The sequence below is a fragment of the Myxocyprinus asiaticus genome, chromosome 30 (assembly GCF_019703515.2).
Source record: "Myxocyprinus asiaticus isolate MX2 ecotype Aquarium Trade chromosome 30, UBuf_Myxa_2, whole genome shotgun sequence".
NCBI classification, from domain to species: domain Eukaryota; kingdom Metazoa; phylum Chordata; class Actinopteri; order Cypriniformes; family Catostomidae; genus Myxocyprinus; species Myxocyprinus asiaticus.
In genome coordinates this window covers 34,536,942-34,560,711 of record NC_059373.1, presented here as the reverse complement: position 1 = coordinate 34,560,711, position 23,770 = coordinate 34,536,942, and the positions used below count along the sequence as shown (strand labels likewise).

At 38.4% G+C, this 23,770-nt stretch overlaps 1 protein-coding gene across 2 annotated transcripts; it reads right to left on the bottom strand.

The window, feature by feature from the left end:
* Positions 1-9: 9 nt before the first annotated feature.
* On the bottom strand, positions 10-23,384 carry LOC127420950 (UBAP1-MVB12-associated (UMA)-domain containing protein 1-like). 2 transcript variants are annotated; one of them, XM_051663604.1, is made up of 4 exons: positions 23,085-23,384; positions 22,874-22,965; positions 15,198-15,283; positions 10-1,949 (listed from the first exon to the last, which is right to left on the bottom strand). In XM_051663604.1, exons 2-4 carry the CDS (start codon positions 22,953-22,955, stop codon positions 1,671-1,673), a joined length of 447 nt encoding a protein of 148 aa, XP_051519564.1. In that variant the 5' UTR covers positions 22,956-22,965; positions 23,085-23,384; the 3' UTR covers positions 10-1,670. The 2 variants fall into 2 exon arrangements, with proteins under 2 accessions (XP_051519564.1, XP_051519563.1); XM_051663603.1 differs by having other exon boundaries at positions 22,874-23,383.
* Positions 23,385-23,770: the final 386 nt, after the last annotated feature.

Genomic DNA, 23,770 nt, shown 5'->3' with positions numbered 1-23,770 from the left:
CCATTTTAATCAAACAAAATTTTTATTAAACAATATCTCATTACATTTTGTTCTTCATTTCAGACATTTAGCATAAACAATTTGGGATCAGACTTTGGGACTCTCTCAGGCATGAACAGATAGGAAAGGACAGTCCATTGAAGAGGTGACCACATAACATTTACCTGAAGTGCCAATAAATTATTTTACAGACATTTTTAAAGGGCAAACAATCTACAATGCAAACATAGCCCCATTTTATTTGATCTGTACAGTTGTTTCAGTGTTTTAAAAAGGTTAGATCAGAGATAAATTGAGGATGATGCTGACCTCAATTGAGATAAACATGTCAGGTTGAAAGACAAACCAAAACAAAGATAAATAGTCAAATGTAAAAATGGATGTGGGTTATCAATTAAATAAACGAAACTATTACTAATTTCCAACTACAAGAATAAGGTACAGAGGAAGTGAAGAGACTTCTGACTCCTGAGTGCATTGTGTTAATAGCAGCACACATGATAAACCCATTCACTAACTGATATTCATATGAAAGAAAGAAAAACAGCTCAACAACTGTGTCCTATTACAACAGAACAGTAAATGCTACAATACATGTCTGCCTCCCAAAATGGGGTGTTATGTTTATGGCAGAACCTCAAAATATCATGCATTAAACCAAACATCAGCTGATGTATTCAACATGCACACACACACACACACACACACACACACACAAAAAATGATTTCAAATACACATTTAAAAATTAGAGAAATAATGTTGGCCTCTTTATAATGATGATTCCAAAGTCCCAAACTCCAATGTAAGTGGAATCCTAACATATGTGACTTAATAAGGTTTCTTATTGGTATACATCAAACAGTGGACTAGCCAAAAGGCCATTATGATTGCACAACAAGATTTAATAAACATTTATCAGAACTACATTGTTGATTGATAAATCTGTTATAGATATATTACTGAAAAATAATTTCTCTGCGCATCATGAATGCTTTTAGTGACTAATCGGCAAGTAAAGTCTATAGAGTCTTGGCTTAGCTTTGTAAAAATTGAGGAAAGGCCAACACAGACTGTGATGACTGAAACGTCAAACAGTCGAATTAAACTACTAAAGAACGCAGTAGCTTCAAAACAATGATCAAAATTAATTTCATTTCAGCATATCTTCTTATGCTACAGGACCCAACAGTCAAAAGCTACATAAAAAAAAATTACAAATTAAAGCCAGAATAAATCTTCCAAATACTCATCTACTGTTTTAACCACCAAAAAAAAAAAAAAAAAAAAAAATGATGAAACATAGTGGCCAGGATTTTCTTTAAATATCCACTTTTTATGTTATATCGATAAAAGTGGCACGGCATTGGTACAACATGACGGTGAGTAAATGACAGAATTTTCATTTTTATGTAAACTAGTCATTTAAAAATGAGGCAATAACACACTCATTTCACACAAGCAAATGTTGTAACATCCTGAGAGACTGTAAACTATCTTGAAGCTAATTCACTAACTTTTTTCTGATTGGACGATATGTCAGAGTGAGCCCACCACATTATGGTCAGTAACTAATTTTTAGGCCAGCTGACAGAAAGTAATTTTCTTAAGAAAAGGCAAACGGTTAAGGAGTATCATGTCAACCATAGTTCATCACGTTAAAGATAGAGAGTCACGGCTCACAAAGCACTGAGTTTTCCAAGGTGAAGTCATAACAAAAGTTGTCTAGCTTGTCATTGATGTTGAGAGGCAAGATGATATCTGGAACAAGGGGTAGGCCCGCCTGCATGGCGAGGATGTGTGGTGCTAGGGTGAAGGGTATGTCTCCTAGAAGTTCAGGGAGTGCAGGGGTAACATCTGTGTTGTGTGTTTCTGTGGACGTCTTAGCCGACGTGGCCTGGGAGGAAGGCTGAGCCCTCTCTGTGATTCCTCTGATCCCAGCGCTGGATGGCTGAACAAAAAGAAAGAAGAGAATCCACACTGAAAATTGAGAACATAAACCGGATTTGTTGAGAAGCAGCACTGTAATTAAACTGAAGCGAGTGCCTCACAGCATGTGTGACTCAACTAGTGTACCATTTTCCAAAATGTTATTGTGAGCAAGTGTTTAGCTCTTTAAAATATCTTTAATCCTGAACAATTTCAACCTTTCCTTATTACTATCATGAAGGTCAGGTGATAGGATATGCTACAGATAAAGTGTCTTTAGTATTGTTGTCAGTTGGATTTACTGCAACGATACTATATACGGAAAACTATATATATATATATATATATATATATATATATATATATATATATATATATATATATATATATATATATATATAGTTTTCCATATATTGTGGTTGCTTACTGACTCAAGTCAAAAGAGCCCACCCTTATGTCTCTATAATGTTCTGGTCCTTAGATTTTGATTGGGTCTAGGGCTGCAACTAACAATTATTTTGATAATTGATTAATCATTATTTTTTTATTATTTTGTTGATTAATCAGATTAAAAAAAGCCACATTTTATGTCTTGCGTTTTATTACAATTTATTTATTTAAAAAACCATGATTGTATGCTATACAGTGCATTGTGTATTAAAAAAAGGTTTAAAATATAAAAGTTACAATATAATGTATATAATGTTTACATTGAATATATGGGTTATTTTTGATCATCTAAGCATCTGGAACCTTTTGAAATGGACAGTGTTTTTTTCTTCAAGGTGCTGAGGGAAATTAAACTAAACTCACTTAAGTTATAACATTCTGACTGTATCCATGAGTACACCACTTGGAGTGGGAATGAGTTAGGACTGTGTTGGGAATTTTAGTGAAAAGTTTGTTCCTTACTCCAGCAGATACTGTTTTCACAAAGATTTTTGTCTTACCACTAGGAGTTCTCCAAAGAGTTCCTAGCTAAGAGTTTTTGCTTCAAACCTATTCATAAAAATGCTAAGAGCAAGTTTTACTAAGGAATAGGGGAAATCTTAAGGTAAGAATAAAGGCGGAGTTCATAAGTTGTTTTTTTTCATTACATGCAGAAAACACTCCTATTACCTGTCATATATCATTGAAATAGGTGCCATGAAATATCACACCTGTCTCTGTAACAGCCCTAGACTCAGTAAACTGTGGGAAAAAAGATGTCCATGGGCCGCAGTCAGATCCTTTGTTTCTGCTTGTCAATCATTGCGTGCGCTCACATGACAACTCAAATATGCTTGTATAAGTGCCAGTATGGTGTCCTGCTCACGTGAAATGCTCAGGGTCAGACAGCGAAATACTCACGGTGGACCCTGCCCCCTCCATCTGCTCTAATACAAAGGTCTCCAAGTGTGACTGTGTGTGCACGTGTCTTTGGAGTGTGGGTTTTGGAAAGAGGGGGTGTGGCTAATTCAATGGTTAGTCTGGTGGAAGTTCCAGAACGGGTAAATCGCTCACAGCACCTTTAATCAGAACTTATTCAATAACATTTCTTTTATAGTTTACCGTGATACATTTTAGTAGCCTAAAGCCCCGTTTACACTGCAAATGACATTGTCGCTTGGTGTCACTAGACTCTGTGATCTGTGTTGCTGGTGGGCATTCCTACTGCTGTTGCTTTAATGTTATTGGTGGACTGCACATCTGGCCGTAGTAGCTTTGGAAATTCTGATTACAAATTAAACCGCCGGTAAAACTAATATATCATTCTAATTTGACAAAGAATCAGTTCTATTGCTTCTAAAAATGAACATTTTGCACGAGAGAGTAACCTGCAGCAGTGCTCAATGCATCATATCATGAACAAGATGAATGATCTATAAATGTATGAATCAAACTCACTCTAAATACCGACACTGTTTTCCAAGCATCATTTTTATTAGGCTGTATTCATGTATGTGGTTACAGACAAATAACAGAAGTTAAATCGCTCTCATAAACTTTTAACTTCTCCATCTTGTCTGCACTTGACTTCAGTATCTTGCACACTGGCCCTCACTGCCTGGAGACGGCTGACGTGAGCTCCACTGTTTTCACTCTCATTGGTTAACGCTCGCGAATGTCACTCGTCATTTGCATAAAGTTGACATTTTCGTTGCCATGACGACGTAATGAACCCTAAACACCTAAAATGATTTAAACAACTTTACACCTCAAATAATAGACAAGTTTTAACAAAAGAATTAATGTTAATGTAAATTAAAGTGCAGTTTTATTGTGGTAACATTATGTCACAAATGCTGTCGAATGAACGTAACTTTTATTGAACCCAAAACATTCCTTTAATATGAGCAATATTAAAGGCTGAAACCTCCACAGGTACACTTGCGCAGACGCAAGCGCTTGGCCAACACACTCTGATTGAACATGCTTAACATCCGTTCTTGCTTACTGTGGCGGTGATAAACAGCAGTACTAGGGGGTGATAGAGTTACCTTCAGAAGTCTGTGACATTAAACTGAATGCATTATTATTCAGGTAATTTGCTATAAATATACTGACTTTAACTTGCATGCTCAGCAATACTGTTTTCAATCTGTTGCTTAGCCACGACAATGTTGACTTTAAAGAGAAAACTCACAGTACAAGCGGACAGTTCACACTAATGTTGCCTCTTGTGGCAATGTTGAGAATGCAAAGTGAACTTGTGAAATGACACATATTTAGAAGGCAACGCACGAAATCGAGTTTGAGTAGCTAGAAGCGTCTGAGTTTACATTCTGAACTTGCGTAGAGTTTCAGCCTTTAGGGTTAAAGGATTGTTCAACCTTTAAAATGACCTACCCTAACCCTACACACTCGGAGAATCAGCTGGGTTTTGTGCTACAGTTAAACAGAATCAAGTTTTCATAGTGGTGGAGGTGGTTTTACTCTTACCTTTCCTGTTTGTCTTCAATAAGTGCCAGGCACGTTAGACAGGAAAGAACAATCTATTAATCTCAGTGCCTAACTGTAACATGAGACTGGTACTGTATATAGAGGGTAAAGCAAATAACAAAAACAACTAACTAAACTGAAGAAGGCATAACTCTTGAACTACTCATAAAAGATCAAATATGTTTTAATCAATAATCACCATTGCCATTTAGAACAGAATAATTCCCTCCTCATTTCTTTGTTGCCACTAGCAGTGCTATCACAGTCATGGTGTGTAAAGAAAACTAATACTTTAGGATGTTGCATTGTAGCTTTTTAGAGTTTATTTGTGGACAAGGAATGTATTTTTTATGTATGTTTTAATGTATTTTTGCAAAAGAACTACAGAGGACTGTCCATTTAGTGAAACTTCTGTGAAGTTTTGAGTTTGCTGTTTTAAAGCTAATAAATCTAAATACACTATGAACTTGATATTGTTGCATCTGCTACTGAGTGACTAGGGAAATACCCATATGCTCATGCCACAGCAATTTAATTCTCCGTTTTTGTTACGCAAATAACTGCTATTTAGAATTCATTAGAATTCACGTTCATCCTGCACTGCTTTCTCATGAAGCTCCTGTGTTCCAGTAAGATGAAGCCCACACCACACTGCTAAACACACTCAAGAGCAAAGTCAAATCCCTTCTGAGGCATCCCAGATTATAGGTTAAAACATATTTGAACTTTTATGAGTAGTTCCAGAAATCAGTTAGTTGTTTTTGTTATTTGCTTCACCCTCTATATACTTTACCAGTAATTTCTGAAGCTATGCATTTGTGGCATTTAGCCAGAGGTCTAGTCAAGACCAGACCCTCCAAGACCCAGACCAATATTAGACCCCCAAAGACCCAGATCTAGACCAAGACCTGACGGTCCAAGAACCAGGCAGAAACTTTTAATGACCCAAGATGCTGATTTACTGCAGCAATCATTTATAATATTCAACAGATATGTTTTAACACCTTTTCATTGATTTTACTTAACTGAACAAGGAACAAGTCAGCAATCAAACTTTAAGACCTTTTTCGTTTCAGGTTTTCCCCATGAAAATGAATAAATAATTGTGTTTCATATGCATTATTTTGTATTTTTTTTATTTTTCCCCTTTTTCACCCAATTTGGAATGCCCAATTCCCAGTGCGCTTTTTTTAAGTCCTCATGGTCATGTAGTGATTCGCCTCAATCCGGGTGGTGGAGGATGAATCCCAGTTGCCTCCACGTCTGAGACCATCAACCTGCGCATCTTATCACGTGGCTTGTTTTGCGCGTTGCCACGGAGACATAGCGCGTGTGGAGGCTTCACACCATCCACCGCGGCATCCGCACTCAACTCACCACGCGCCCTACTGAGAACGAACCACATTATAGCGACCACGAGGAGGTTACCCCATGTGACTCTACCCTCCCTAGCAACCGGGCCAATTTGGTTGCTTAGGAGACCTGGCTGGAGTCACTCAACACACCCTGGGATTTGAACTAGCGAACTCCAGGGGTGATAGCCAGCGTATTTTACCACTGAGCTACCCAGGCCCCGTTTCATATGCATTAATAATATAACAAAATAACATTGTTTTAAAAAAAATAAAAAATCTCAGACATGTTCTGTGATTTGTTGAACGCATGAATGCAATGGCCAATCAGAGGCATTAACATTTCCATTGCCGTGGAAAAACTATGCACACCCCCGCTCAACATGTTAGACCGCTACCGCTTTTGGACGTTTGTAATCTTTAAAGCCAGTGAGTTTTGTCTATAATTGTTTTCAGAATATGATCAATAATATTATCTTATACTGTATATGCGTGATTACAGTTGGAAAGATGCCAGCTTAGTTTTTGGATGCCCTCAATGTACAAACATTGTTGATTTATTACACTTTTGCTTACCCAGCCAAAGTACTGCCACAATGAATGTGTGCAATCATAATTTGATGTCTGTTTGAAGTCACAAATATTCATGATGATGTGATTAAAGCACTGAATCTAGCAGAAACTCCAGCATTAAAGGAATATTTTAAGCACTTATGACAGACGTCACTGCTTTCAGCTCACAGTGATTGGCTGCCACCTGCCATTTTCGTTCCTCATTTGAATAAAGCAAAGAAATCTCAACTTTTTGATGCTCTCGACCACCCTCACAGCCGTTTAGACAGCTTCATTGATTAAAAATGGAGTTTTGGCGAGAATGCAGTTCTCAGTGAGTTCATGCTGATCTGAAGTGATTAACAGCTTCAGTGATTATAAAGGGAGTGTTCTTTGCTTGCTTTCTGTATATAATTTAATCACAACTCGAATAATAGTTATTTTTCATGCAGCTAAGAGGAACAATGTGAAGTCTTGATTTACTGATACATAGAACATCAATTAACTAATTCAGGAACACAGTTCTCAGCTTGTTTGGGATGTGTAGCTACATAAATAATATGGCATGCAATGAATCGATACTAATAAATATTAATAATAGCGGTTATAATATCAAGGGAAATAATCTTCAATTATGATTTTAGTCATAACTGTGCAGCTCTACTCCTGCCAACAACTCATAAGAATACCGGCCACTCCCACAACATAACAATCGGGTCCCATGGCTACCGCAAGTAAAGTCATGGCCTCCACATGGCAGTTATAATAAACCATAAATCACTAATAATTGCTTTGTGTTGTTGTGTTGTCAAAGCATGCATGATGACACAGAAGCAGAAGTACCTGCAAATTCACAGTAATGGTGAAGATGCCATGCAAACTAGTGTTTGAAATAATCATCACATTTAGTGCTCTGGTAATACACTGAGGTCTTGACTATGACCATAAGCTGAGACCCAGATCCAAATTTTATATCACGGTATCACTAACTTTATATCAAGATTACGATATATATATAACGGTATAGTTAAATAAATAAAAATAAAAATCTATAAAAATTGGTTTATACATTAAATAACCATATTGTAATGTCTGTTTTTGAAAAATAATTGTATTTTATTAATAAAAACTACTTCCTCTTATATAATTTTCTCTTTATTTACAACTTGACAAACATAGTCAATGTAAAAAAATTAAATACATAAAAATGTATGGTTTTCAAAAAGTGGTAATCAACCTTACCACAGTGCTAAATTTTACATTTCAGTCTAATGTTGTTGACTAGAGGGGCCTGGGTAGCTCAGCAAGTAAAGATGCTGACTACCACACCTGGAGTTGCAAGTTCGAATCCAGGGCGTGCTGAGTGACTCCAACCAATTGGCCCGGTTGCTAGAGTGGGTACAGTCACGTTGGGGTAACCTCCTCGTGGTCACTATAATGTGGTTCTCGCTCTCGGTGGGGCGCATGGTGAGTTGTGCGTGGATGCCGCGAAGAATAGCGTGAAGCATCCACACGCTACGTCTCCACAGTAACTCGCTCAACAAGCCACGTGATAAGATGCGCAGATTTACATCTCAGACGCGGAGGCAACTGAGATTTGTCCTCCACCACCCGGATTGAGGCGAGTCACTACGCCAAAACGAGGACTTAGAGCGCATTGGGAATTGGGCATTCCAAATTGGGGAGAAATTATTTTTTTGTTTTTTTGTGGACTAGTATTATTATTATAAATCACTTCATTAGGCTCTTAATGGTTTAAGTAATCTCTGTAGACAATATTTAAATATCTAAAAGCAAAGCTGGTTTGTTTTCTAATATCTAACATCATTTGAACTGAATTTTATTAAGGGTGATGATTTGTAGTTTATAAAATCTGCATGACAGATGACACATAATTGTTGCCGCATGACACATTGTTTTAGTTGTTTTCCTCATCAGTGTTGGTTAGAATGTCAGGCTCTCTCGCCGTTTAAGATGTCTGACTTCCTCCATAGTGCTTATAGGTATAAAACTCAGTATCATTCAGATGGGTCACGCAAGTTTTGAAGTTTGTGCCGTGATAGAGAGAGTTCATCAAATATTACTGTCTGTTTAGCGTATTGAACAACAGCAAAATTGGGTGTTTCTTCAAATTCAGGCACTTTCATGTTCCGGGGGTTGATTTTTACTAAAACTAACAGATTTAAACTTGTTATATGAATGTCTCACTAAAACTGAATAGTAACATTTTTTTTTACCAGGGTTTCATCATTTATTTCTAGTTCTTTTCAAAATCTCTTTTATGTATACATTTGACTGTTTAAGCCTTGTCCCAGACTTTTAAACTATGAAAATCCATTATAAAAAAAAAAAAATAAAACAAATTAAACTATGATAATCTAAACAAATAGTGAAATAAACATAACCCCTTAAAATATTTACTGTATAAAGATGATTTGTATCAATATTTAAAAAATTTAAACTCTGTCACACAGCTGTGGTGTCATTTTCACCACACAAATCTTTTTCATCCCTAACAATTATTATTATTATTTTTTTTTTTTCATAAATATGAGACAAGTGATGTTTAAAGAATTTGAAAAAATGAAAAAAATCTAAATTCAATAATGAGGAAAATTAATATCACTTGTTGGCAGAATAATTTTATTGGGTGTCATTTGTAATCAAGCTGTAATTTTGTCAAATTCTGCAAAAAGTGTGAAAATATTATTAATGCAGCTCTTTTGAAAAAACTAAACCAGTACACTTAAAATTAACATAATATGTACAGTATATATTTGAGATGAGAACATAATTATATTACGTAAGTCCAAGTGAAATTCAACACAGTCATCAAAAAGTTACATGAATACATTGCTATGAAATGTTCAAATGGATTCAGACTTCTAATGGATGGTGTTCACTTCACATGATTTTAATGGCTTGCTCAATTAACTTAATCCAAATAAGTTAATGCAACACAATTCTTTAGCATTTGGTCTCAACTTAATTTCATTGTGTACTAGCCATCTACATTTATTCAATCAAATTGTGTTGGGACTATGTGAATAATATTTGTTGCATCAATGTTTTACTGAAACCGAGCAGGGGATTTACAATTCCCAGCATGCTTGAATTGGACTAAATTGGGAGAGTACATTTTCAAATTAAGCATTATTTTAATGCATTTTTACACAAAACGAGACAAGTAGCAGACTTCATAATAATATTCTGTTATGCTGGGATTTAGAGGAGTTTCTGTCATGTAGAATATTTTGGTTAGGTCGAGGATGGGTAAACTTCTACTGATATATCAGTGTTTACTGCTTTACTCATAAAGCAATTAATGAGTGATCATCCCAAACCAGTCATTACACTGACTGACTTGTGATCTGTAAATTCTCAGCAGCACCATGCTTACTCATGCAGTACAAAAAGATATAATATGCTAATGTGTTTGTTGCTAGCTAGCTCCAAGCTGCAATGTTCAATGGAGTTATTTGAACAGATAAAATTTAAGTTAGGCTAACTTAAATTCATTTAAAATCATTTATGTTTTTGCTACACAAAGTATTTGAAAAGAGCCTAAATTTCAATTTCATAATAAGGAAACTCACTGTCATTGTGTGGAACCAATGTACATAATTGAATTAAAGGGATAGTTCACCCAAAAATTAAAATTCGTTCATCATTTACTCACTCTCATGTCATCCCAGATATGTATGACTTTTTTTCTTCTGCAGAACAGAAATTAAGATTTTTAGAAGAATATTTCAGCTCTGTAGTCCATACAATGCAAGTGAATGGGTGTAAAAATGTTGACGCTCCAAAAGCACATGCAGGCATCAGAAAAGTTATCCATACGACTCCAGTGTTTTAATCCATATTTTCAGAATCAGAATCAGAATGAGCTTTATTGCCAAGTATGCTTACACATACAAGGAATTTGTCTTGGTGACAGGAGCTTCCAGTGTACAACAATACAAAAACAATACAAAAACAGCAGCAAGACATAGATAATAATAAAAAATAAAAAATAAAACTAATTATACACATATGTACAGACACACACACACATACATACATACACACATACACATGGGTAGTGCAAATCTAATACAATCTGTTATGTACAGTGCAAATACAAATCTGTTATGTACAGTGCAAATGTTTTTTTTGTTTTTTTTTTTCAGAGGAATGAAATGGCAGAAGAGGTTGGATGTGTTGGATAAATATAAAAAAGACTAAACTGTGTATTGCACATAGTTATTTCTCAATGGGGCAATTTAATTGTTCATGAGATGGATAGCCTGAGGGAAAAAACTGTTCCTGTGCCTGACGGTCCTGGTGCTCAGAGCTCTGAAGCATCTGCCAGAAGGCAACAGTTCAAAAAGGTAGTGGGCAGGGTGAGGGGTCCAGAGTGATTTTTCCAGCCTTTTTCCTCACTCTGGAAGTGTATAGTTCTTGAAGGGTAGGCAGGGGGCAACCAATAATCCTCTCAGCAGTCCGAACTGTCCTTTGTAGTCTTCTGATGTCTGATTTCGTAGCTGAACCAAACCAGACAGTTATTGAAGTGCAGAGGACAGACTCAATGACTGCTGAGTAAAACTGTATCAGCAGCGCCTGTGGCAGGTTGAATTTCCTCAGCTGGTGAAGGAAGTACAACCTCTGTTGGGCCTTTTTCACAATGGAGTCAATGTGGGTCTCCCACTTCAGGTCCTGTGAGATAGTAGTGCCCAGTAACCTGAATGACTCCACTGCTGCCACAGTGCTGTTTAGAATGGTGAGGGGGGTCAGTGTTGGGGTGTTTCTCCTAAAGTCCACAATCATCTCCACCGTTTTGAGCGTATTCAGCTCCAGATTGTTTTGACTGCACCAGTGAGCCAGCTATTCAACCTCCCTTCTGTATGCAGACTCATTTGGATGAGGCCGATGAGAGTGGTGTCATCTGCAAACTTCAGCAGCTTGACAGAGGGGTCCTTGGCGATGCAGTCATTGGTGTAGAGGGAGAAGAGTAGTGGGGAGAGCACACATCCCTTGGGGGCACCAGTGCTGATTGTACAGGTGCTTGAAGTGAGTTTCCCCTGTCTCACAAGCTGCTGCCTGTCTGTCAGAAAGCTGGTAGTCCACTGACAGATAGACATGGGAACAGAGAGTTGGAGTAATTTATTCTGGAGTATAGCTGGGATGATGGTGTTGAAAGCTGACCTGAAGTCCACAAAAAGGATTCTTGCTTATGTCCCTGGTCTGTCCAGATGTTGCAGGATATGATGCAATCCTATGTTGACTGCATCATCCATAGACCTGTTTGTGGATAAGCAAATTGATGGGGATCTAGAAAGGGTCCAGTGATGTTCTTCAGGTGGGCCAACTCCAGTCTCTCAAATGATTTCATGACCACAGACGTCAGGGCGATAGGTCCGTAGTTATTAAGTGCTGTGATTTTTGGTTTCTTTGGGACAGGAATAATGATTGAGCGTTTGAAGCAGCATGGGACTTCACACTGCTCCAGTGATCTATTGAAGATCTGTGTGAAGATGGGGGCCAGCTGGTTAGCACAGGATCAAAGACACGCTGGTGAGACGCCATCTGGGCCTGAAGCCTTCCTCGTCTTTTGTTTCTGAAAGATGTGGCTCACATCATCTTCACAGATCTTAAGTGCAGGTTGAGTAGCAGGAGGGGGGTTGCAGGAGGTGTTGGTGTTTGTGTGAAGTGAAGGTCAGAGTGGGTGTGGGGTGTGAGATTGGGCCTTTCAAATCTACAGTAGAACACATTCAGGTCGTCAGCCAGTTGTTGGTTCCCTACAGGGTTGGGGGTAGGAGTCCTGTAATTTGTGAGTTGTTTCATGCCACTCCACACTGATGCAGGGTCGTTAGCTGAAAACTTGTTTTTCAGCTTCTCAGAGTATCTCCTTTTAGCCACTCTGATTTCCCTGTTCAGTGTGTTCCTGGCCTGATTGTACAAGACTTTATCCCCACCTCTGTAAACATCCTCTTTGGTCTGATGAAGCTGCCTGAGTTCTGCTGTAAACCACGTTTTGTCGTTGTTGAACTTTAAATAAGTCCTAGTAGGAATGCACATATTCTCACAGAAACGGATATATGATGTAACAGTATCTGTGAGCTCATCCAGGTCTGTGGCTGCAGCCTCAAAAACACTCCAATCCGTGCAATCGAAGCAGGCTTGTAGTTCCCACTCTGCTTCATTGGTCCATCTCTTTACAGTCCTTACTACTGGCTTGGTTGATTTTAATTTCTGCCTGTAGGTTGGAAGAAGATGAACCAGACAGTGATCAGAGAGTCCCAAAGCTGCTCTAGGGACAGAGCGATATGCATCCTTTATTGCTGTGTAACAATGATCCAGTATGTTCCTGTCTCTGGTGGGGCATGTGATGTGCTGTTTGTATTTGGGCAGTTCACATGTGAGGTTTGCTTTGTTAAAATCCCCAAGAATAATAATAACTGAGTCCAGGTATTGTTGTTCCGTGTCTGTGATTTGATCAGCCAGCTGTTGCAGCGCTGTGTTCAAACACGCGTTTGGTGCGATATACACACTCACCAGAATAAACGAGGAAAACTCTTGCGGCAAGTACAAAGGCTTACAGTTAATAAAGAGCACTTCCAAATTAGGACAGCACATCCTCTTTAACGTTGTTACATCCATACACCTACTTTCATTGATATAAAAGCATGTTCCACCGCCTCTCGTTTTCCCCGTTAACTCCGTGATGCGATCCACTCTGAACAGCTGAAAGCCGATGTAACGCGCTGTCTGGAATGGCTTCAATTAGCCAGGTTTCTGTGAAGCACAAGGCAGCAGAGGTTGAAAAGTCCTTGTTTGTGCGGGTGAGGAGATGTAGTTCGTCCGTTTTGTTAGGAAGAGAGCGGAGATTCGCTAAGTGAATACTCAGCAGCGCTGTTCAAAATCCGTCCCGACGGAGTTTGACCAGCGCACCGGCTTGTCTCCCTCGCCTGTGTCTTGTAAACAACAAAGCTGCGCCTCCAACTAAAATGTCTAGCAAAACGTCTGAATATTCAAAAACCGGGAAAAGATTGTCTGGTACATGCTGTCGAATGTTCAGCAGTTCGTCTCTGTTAAAACTGACTGGAAAAAGATTACTAAACACAGGACAAACAAACAAAAACAACAAAAGAACTGAGGAGCTCCACACCAAGGCAGCCATCCACGGCGCCATCATGATGATTAACAAGAAGTTAACATTAAAGATTTTCAGAAGTGATATGATATTTAAGTCCTTTTTTACTTGAAATTCTTCTCCCTGCCCAGTAGGGGATGGTACCAGAGACTATTTATTTATGAGAGATGGGCCACTTCTATTTAAATGAATGGGAGAAATTGGAACGCCCAACCATGGAGCTCTAGCACCCAATGATCAACGGATGTAAAAAGGAAGTCCCACCTTACAGGTAAAAGAGCCAGTCACTTTTTAGATACAGACATCGCCTGTCAATCAACTCGAGAATGCGCATGTGCATTAGCTATACAAGCCGGGAAAATTGCGCTTTTTAGCATAATATGAGGTAAAGAAGCACAATTTATGATACCAGTGTTGTCAGATTTAACTACTGATTTGAAATATGCCGTTTAAACGTAAACTTGGCTAGCAATTGAGATTAGAGAATCTGATAGAGTCTGAAGATATAGATTTAACCACTGGAGTCTTATGGATTACTTTTATGCTGCATTTATGTGATTTTTGGAGCTTCAAAATGTTTGCACCCATTCACTTGCGTTGTATGGACCAAATGAGCTGAGAAATTCTTCTAAAAATCTTAATTTGTGTTCAGCAGAAGAAAGAAAGTCATACACATCTGGGATGACATAAGGGTGACTAAATGAGATACATTTTCATTTTTGGGTGAACTATTCCTTTAAGTTAAACCAAGGTTTTTGTTTTGTTTTTTTCAGTGCAAACATAGTGATCACAATGAAATTATCTTTAGCAAAGCAAAGGAGTCAGCCATTTTATTTAAAAAAACATTAGAAATTTAATTTCCAGAACCACACATTTCTATTAAGCACAATACAAAATTCGAGATGTGCTGGAAACAACCCTTTTGTGGGAATTTTCATGACATTCAGAAAAAAGAAAAAAAGAATGACATAGATCTCCAGTGGTGCATGTACATGTACTGTTGGACATTGTTGGCAGAAAAAAATTAAAATAAAAAACTTGTGGGAGTGTGAAAATTTTTTGAACCGAGACTGTACTTTACAGAAATCCACAGTGCTAAAAGTCCCTGAAGTTGAAGAAAATCCTGATTAGCTATAAAGACGGCAGCATTCCCTGAATTATCAGAGTATTTGCAAAGAAAAAAGTGGGGCTACTATGGAAGTAAATCAGAGAACTGGAAACATATGAAGCGGCTAGTTGCGACAAGCAACAATGTATCACTCTTTTAAGTTAAATCTTTTGTAGAGAGACTTTACGAACATAAACTCACCTTAGATGGCTGTACAATTACATTTGTTGTCAGCTGCACAATGTCCAAGGACTGCATTTTCTGTCGCTGCTCCTCCACAGTTTCACCTGAAAAGCAAAAAAGTTGAAGAATTAATGTTTTAAAATCAATCAGAAAAAAAGGCATCTTTTGTTCACCACATAAAGAGTGCGTGGTCCTCCCAAAGCCTTCACGAGAGCAACTGATTTTCCTTCACTACGAGGACAATAGCATAGATATCCCATGTTATACAAGTGGTATGATTACATTAAAAGATTACAAAGCATTAATTCTCCTAGGTACTTACAGCCATTATTTACATAGTTACTTGACAGAAAACTGCAACACCTTGAAATCATAACTAGAAATTAACACAATCTTAATGCCGCTAAATGACACCATGATCCAAATATAGACATTCTCCAGCAGTCATCTAGCAGATTACTAAAAATGTAGTTTGAGAACTTTTTGGTTCCTCTATAGCTCTGAAACATATCCCTCTTCTGTCTGAAGTCATAGATGGTGTAATCCTTCTTGAAATGTAAACCCAGCCTCTCGCTGTTGCTCCTCGGCATAGCACAGATGAATGTCTTGGTTTCCACAGAACTCCCGAGCATCTGCTCGCCTCTGGGACCTTCACACACCCCACGTCTCCTCCCTGTTATAACTACAGAGTTTACTGCTTCTGATCACTTCACAACACCTCTCCACAACTAACTCCCTCTGGTATGGTTCCCATTGTTTATGTTCTGGGAAAAAGCTCAAAGGTGTTTGTGTGACTTGTGTCTAAAGGAGCGTTCACACTGAAAGTGGTTTAAACGCTGGAGGTCGGCCAGTCGCTGTGCTGTTGATTACCAATAGTCATTCCTCTTTGGCAGCATCCAAATGTATTAAAAGTTAGTTCACCCAAAAATGAAAATTCTGTCATCATTTACTGACCCTTGTGTTGATCCAAACCAATATCATTTTCTTACTTCCGTGGAATAAAAAAGGAGATGTTAGGCAGAATGTTTCCATTCACTTTCACTGCATCTGTTTTCCGTATCATGAAAGTGAATGGTGACCGAGGCTGTCAGTCACTAACATTCTGCCTAACATCTCCTCCTTTTCATTTTTGGGTGATAAAGGAATAGCTCACCCAAAAAAAATTTAATTCTCTCATCATTTACTCACTCACATGCCATCATATATATATATATATATTTCAGCTCTGTTGGTCTATACAATGCATGTGATTGGGGACCAGAACTTTGAAGGCCCAAAAGGCATAAGGTATAAAAGTAGTCCATAAGACTCCAGTGGTTAAATCCAAATCTTCTGAAATAATATGATAGGTGTTGGTGAGAAACAGATCAATATTTAAGTCCTTTTTTAACTGTAAATCTACACTTTCACATTTTGGTGTTGAAGTGACTTTCACATTCAGCCACCATGGTCAAAGGTGGAGATTTATAGTAAAAAAGGATTTAAATATTGATCTGTTTCTCACCCATACCTATCATATTGCTTCAGAAGACATGGATTTAACAACTGCAGTCGTATGGATTAATTTTATGCCCCCTTTATGTCATTTTTGGACCTTCTAAATTCTGGTCGCCATTCACTTGCATTGTATGGACCAAAAGAGCTGAAATATTCTTCTAAAAATCTCTGTTTGTGTTTTGCAGAAGAAAGAAAGTCATACACATCTGGGATGGCACGAGGGTGAGTAAATGAAGAGAGAATTTTCATTTGTGGGTGAACTATCCCTTTAAGAGATGGATCACTTGTGCTTCATAGTCTACACTTCCACTGCAGCGACATATTTGCATTAAGTTGAACTCTGCTCAACCTTGTCGTATTGTCAAAAGTCTTTGTCACTCATAGTGCCTTAAATCACAATATTTTTCAAAAGTATAACCACAAGCCACATGTTAAAATTATTTTTGTGTGACAAAATCTCATGAGTCTCATGTGTCTTAAAATCAACATGAGTTATTGTGATTTACATTACATTTACGCACTTGTCAGACACTTATATCTAAAGCGACTTTCAAGGTATTCTTTTTTATCAGTTTGTGTGTTCCTTGGGAATTGAACCCATGACCCTGGCATTGCAAGCACCATGCTCCACCAGTTACAGGCTCAGTTATAATACAGTAATAAAATTGATTACAGGGTTTACCAGTGTTACATTGTCATGGCAACAAAGTTATTATTGGGTATACTGTATAACTTTACACAGATAAATACACCCAAAAATGAAATGGATTATTATTGATATTGACTCAATCTCACGTTATTCCAAACCTGTTTGCAGCTATTTTTTACGTGAAACACAAGGATAATTCTGAAGTACATTCTTTAAAAATTCTCTCAAATCAACGGACACAATTTTGTTCTGTTTTTCACACTAAACTATTGTATGGCTTCAGAATATAGCACACGAGACAAATGGTCTACTTTAATGGTGCTTTTAGGTGTTTTTTGTCCTTTTTGGAGCATAAGGGGCCATTCACACCAAACACGTATTTGCTTCCTTCCGTGCTGTTTTTTTTTTATTGTTTTCCTATGTAAACGTGCTAGACGGAAGCCTTTGACAGTTGCGCTGCATCTCGCTGTTTTATGTTTTTTCAGCATCTTGTGCAAGAGTGCTGTATTTTTAGCTGTTGTGTCAAGTTACATAGAACTTTAATTGTTAAAACACATCTCCAAAATCACAGGACTTAATGACTACAGACCTGTTGCTCTGACGTCTGTGGTCATGAAGTCATTTGAGAGACTGGTGTTGGCCCACCTGAAGGACATCACTGGACCCCCTTCAATTTGCTTATCAAGCAAACAGGTCTGTGGATGATGCAGTCAACGTGGGATTGCATCATATCCTGCAACATCTGGACAGACCAGGGACATATGCAAGGATCCTTTTGTGGACTTCAGTTCGGCTTTCAACACCATCATCCCAGCTATTCTCCAGACTAAACTACACCAACTCTCTGTTCCCATGTCTATCTGTCAGTGGATCACCAGCTTTCTGACAGACAGGCAGCAGCTAGTGAGATGGGAAATTCACTTCCAGCACATGTACAATCAGCACTGGTGCCCCCCAGGGATGTGTGCTCTCCCCACTACTCTTCTCCCTCTACACCAATGACTGCATCGCCAAGGACCCCTCTGTCAAGCTCCTGAAGTTTGCAGATGACACCACTCTCATCGGCCTCATCCGAGATGACGATGAGTCTGCATACAGAAGGGAGGTTGAACAGCTGTCTCACTGGTGCAGTCAAAACAATCTGGAGCTGAATACGCTCAAAACGGTGGAGATGATTGTGGACCTTAGGAGGAACACCCCAACATTGACCCCCCTCACCATTCTAAACAGCACTGTGGCAGCAGTGGAGTCATTCAGGTTCCTGGGCACTACTATCTCACAGGACCTGAAGTGGGAGACCCTTATTGACTCCACTGTGAAAAAGGCCCAGCAGAGGTTGTACTTTCTTCACCAGTTGAGGAAGTTCAACCTGCCACAGGCGCTGCTGATACAGTTCTATTCAGCAGTCATTGAGTCTGTCCTCTGCACTTCAATAACTGTCTGGTTTGGTGCAGCTACGAAATCAGACATCAGAAGACTACAAAGGACAGTTTGGACTACTGAGAGGATTATTGGTTGCCCCCTGCCCCCCCCTTCAAGGACTATACACTTCCAGAGTGAGGAAAAAGGCTGGAAAAATCACTCTGGACACCACTCACCCTGCCCACAACATTTTTGAACTGTTGCCTTCTGGACGGTGCTACAGAGCTCTGAGCACCAGAACCATCAGGCACAAGAACAGTTTTTTCCCTCAGGCTATCTGTCTCATGAACAGTTAAAACTGCCCCACTGAGCAATAATTATGTGCAATACACTGCTTAATCTATTTATATTTATCCAACATGCTATACCTCTTCTGCCATTACACTATCTTGCTTCTGTATATAACAGATTTGTATTTGTATATTTTGCATACGTATATATATATATATATATATATATATATATATATATTATATATATATATATTTATATTGTTTTATTCTGTATTTCTATATATATTTTATTTTCTATCCACTTTTTATTTTTATTCAATTTTTTTTTTATTATTATTATCTATGTACTGTTTATGCACTGGAAGCTTCTGTCACCAAGACAAATTCCTTGTATGTGTAAGCATACTTGGCAATAAAGCTCATTCTGATTCTGATTCTGAATCACCTGCATTCTGCCCTATTCGTGATGCTGCGTCTACGTCCCCTAACGGATGTGGTCACTGTGAACTACTGTTGTAGGGAAAAGAGCTCTGTGAAGATTCATCAAAATTCTCCTTTAGTGGTCCAAAGAAATAAATACCAGCATACAGGTTTGGAGCGACTTTAAGTTAATAATGAATTAATTCTCATTTTAGGGTGAAATATTGATTAATGCAACATTTCTCCAAGGGGACTTGTCTGTTAAATGGCAACCAATTACTGCTAAGCAGTCATATGCTTTGCAATTCACAATCATAAATGGCCAATTTCATTTACGCAACAAAGTCAAAACCAAGCAACGTTCTTTCTCCAAGAGAAGCGGATCTGTGGCGCAGATAAATAATGCATTGTAAAGTAAGCCTATATTCTCTCCCTTATGTGCTGTCTCAATCACCGCAGGCCTGTCACCCAAGCTGAAACGCACAAATGTAGACACCATGGTCTCGGTCTGGTGTGCAAGATTTGATCCTCTATCTATTTGTTAGGTAGGGGATGTACAATTCTCCTGCAGTGACAAGGATAGCCTAACCCATACACAAAAACTATAGCACAAGTGGTTTATGTTGTGGATGTTGTGGAGCTAATTTCTAGCATTTCAAATACAAAATTGGTCTTTATTCTTTTATATGTGCTCCATTCCCAGAATAACCTCTCCTGTCACCCATATCTTCTAGTTCCTCTTAACCCAGAGCAGCGTCAATGTAGTGCAAGGGTCAGGCTTGGGTCTTGAGCTGAATTCTACCCATAGCGGCAGCATGTGAAGTACTTGAAGTACATGAAGCAAGCTGCACTCTGGACCGTTTTAATTACACAACGTTACATCACGTAACGTTTGTGTTCCAGCTCTCAAGCATGCTGCTTAAACCCTTGAAGAAGAGTGAACGAAAGAGCTAAAGCCTATTTTAACCAGCCAGGTTAAGGTAAACATTCTTGTGGACATTGAGTAACAGACTTGGCTTCAAAGTGAACCTCAGAAATGCTCAGAAAGCACAGAGAAGACTGCGACACAAAACTCTGTGTGCTCAACAGGCCTGTTGCATTAGAACAGTTAAGTTTTGGGGTTAATGGATAGAGTACAGTGCATCCTCTAACATGGTGGTGGTGGCCATACCAAGTAGAAAGATACAATCTGAAGAAAACTCAAAGAGGGCAGAAGTGGGAAAAAGACATTGTGAAGAAGTGAAGAGAGAGATGATAACATCATAAGGGTTTCCCAGCACCAAAACAAGACTGTAAGACCCCATTTACAGCTGGTATTAAGATATGTTTCGGGTGATCCGATCACAAGTGGTCAGTGTTAAATACAGGTGTAAATGGGCTCTAAAACGTTTTGTGATTGGATATACAGAGGTAGTCAAAACGCATGTGACCACATCGCATTTGAGGTGTAAAGCTAATCCGTCCTGAACGCATCCCGGACAGCAATGAAGCGACACCCCTCACCTGCCAATGAACCGCTGTGCTAAAACAAGAGTTTAAACTTTGCTGGCTACAAGCGTCTTTAAAATGGAAATAACCGTCCGAGTGGACATTTTTTAAAAGCAGATACATACACAAGCTCTTCACGGATCATCTTCAGTGTGTCGCATCTGGGAGAAATAGTGCACTTTAATAGCATGCAGTAACACTGTAACATAGTGACTGATGTATGTCGTCATGAAATCCGAGACCCTCCCCTCAAAATTCAAACACAAGTGGCCATGAGATGCATTTCAGCGACCAGGTGTAAACAGCGATGTGTCTCACCTGAGACACATCTTACTACCAGGTGTACACAGTGTCCTTGAGACTCTTAAATGACTTCCTGTTTTCACAAAACCACACAATGGAAAAGACCTTTTTGGCATCAAACCCATTCCTAACATTTCTGACCGTCTAAAATAGGGAGCTTAGAAGAAACGTCAACTTGTTCAAATAAATAAAAATAAAAAAACACCAGCAATCATGACCCCTCTCTTATGGTTATTTGTGTGTGCCCCTTTTCTTTTCTCTGTCCATTTCCAAAACATTCTCACAGCATGCCTAGCCTAAAGCTGGAGAATCATTAGAGGATAGCTTGCCAAACATCCATCTATCCACAAATATTCTGCAGTAATTTTCCATTCCTTGGTTCCCATTTTTCTTAAACTACATGGACACATGGTATGTGCTATTCAAACAAGTCTCAAGTCTTCAGTCAACAACTCTTGCATTTTTTGAAGCGTAGGGCCCCTTTTATACCAAAATCATCTACTCTAACTCTATTATGGTTATATTATGGTTAATATGGTTTCCGTTTCTTTCAAATGTGCAAATAAACGACAATATGGAGCTACCTGGCAAGCAGGAAACATATAATATACACCTTATTACTGCAACTAGCAGTCAAAATGACAGCACAGTCATAAAAAGGAAAAGATATGGCATTGTCTATTTCTTTGTATCAACTGCCATGGTTATGAATCTGTGGCATCTGACAAACACTGAACCATGGCCATCAGCGGTATCCAATCCTTGCATAAGAACTGACTGTCTTTCTACTCACAATAAGTGTGCATTGTGATGAGGCGGGTTTACTTTCACTCTCTGTACTTTCACACACATCTTCAGAGAACCCCAATCACAGATAGTACAGAAGCAATATGCCCTGATCACTTCTCTGAGAAAAAATAAATAAATAAAAAATAAAAGGGTTTGTATAAAGACAAGTCAATGAGTCTAGAATAGCTCTAGTTTTTCCCACTGAACATACAGCAGAGATTATTTAGCAGAGACGGGCCACTTCTGTTAAAATGAATGGGAGAAATTGGAACGCTCAATCAAGCAGCTCTGAGCGCCAAACGGTCAACGGATGTAGACAGAAAGTCCTGCCTTACAGGTAAAAGAGCCAGTCACCTTTTAGATACAGACATCGCCTGTCAATCAACTCTCGAATACGCATGCGCATTAGCTGTACAAGTCGGGAAAATGGCGTGTTTTAGCGTAATGTAAGGCATAGAATCACAATTTATGATTCCAGTATTGTAAGATTTTATTGCTGATTTGAAATATGCTCTTTGATCATAAACTTGTCCAACCGTTTTTGAGATTTCTGTGTTCACCCATTCAAGCAGATTGGAGCTGCACTGGCATGACTGGAAATAGCCTCCCGAGAGCGTTCCAAAGATGGCCGACAGTGGACTGACTTGCTAGAGAGACTTTGCATAAAGGCATGTTACACTGAATGTGGAAGATTGTATTTTGATGCTGCCCTCTTCTGGTAGTAAACAGTACTAACCAAACACAGTTGACTATAGCATAGATGTATAGATGTAATTTTTTTTTCTGATTTAATTATTAAATCAGTATTTAAGCCACACTGTGGCTTTCCTAGTCAACCAAGACAATCTATAGAATGAAAATAAAACCAGTTCTAGGTTTCTCATATTACTCACCAATAATGACGAATCCATCCGTTTCTTTCTCGGATGAAGATTTTTTGGCTCCATCCTTCTTGAATCCGAAAAAACTCAACATTTTTGTGCGTCTGTTGAAAGTGAGAGTGAGTACCAAAAGTAAACACGCGAAGCAGATCTACACATTGAATTAGGTGTTACCAATTTAATTTTCCTTTGTGGATTCAGAAAAGAATATGACGTCACTAGCCTTCAAAAACGAAATCCAAGAAAACTGAGCTGCTTTCGAGCTGTTGTTTTGCTTTTCTTTGACAGCTCAAGGGACACGTTAGCATTCGTTACTTTTGTAACATTCACAAGCTATATTCCTATATTATATTTCTCATTGAATAATATAAACAAAAATATGAGATGCTTAAAGAGTTGAAAACAGGCGCTCTCCTCCTTTAAATCATCTGTAAACAATATTTCTGTGAGATCGTGGTAAAAATCGAGCTGTCCGACTGAAGTTTTGTTTACAAGTCCTTCACACGTCCTGTTCGTGTGGAAACAAAAGCAGAAGATTTGTGTTTCTCTTTTGAAAATGCGTTTCTAATAAATGCGTTGTGATAAATTATGATGCATGACCTTAAACCCATATAGGTAGTCACCAACTATCACTTTTGCATGTTGTTTTACAACATGCCCTTTTAACTGCTGTGTCAAACAAACACAGATGTGAATGTATTATGGTTAGAAAAATTATAAAAGTGTTGCTTAATTAATCATGTACATAATTCGTTTTTTATGGCTATAAAAATATAGAAACAATATGGATGTAATTATATGGCGTCGTTATCAAATTATGATTTTAAAGAATAGTGACGGATTCTAGGAACTAATGTTAACAAGGAATTTGTTTCTAACCTTTATTCTGACACACCGGAAACTCATCTC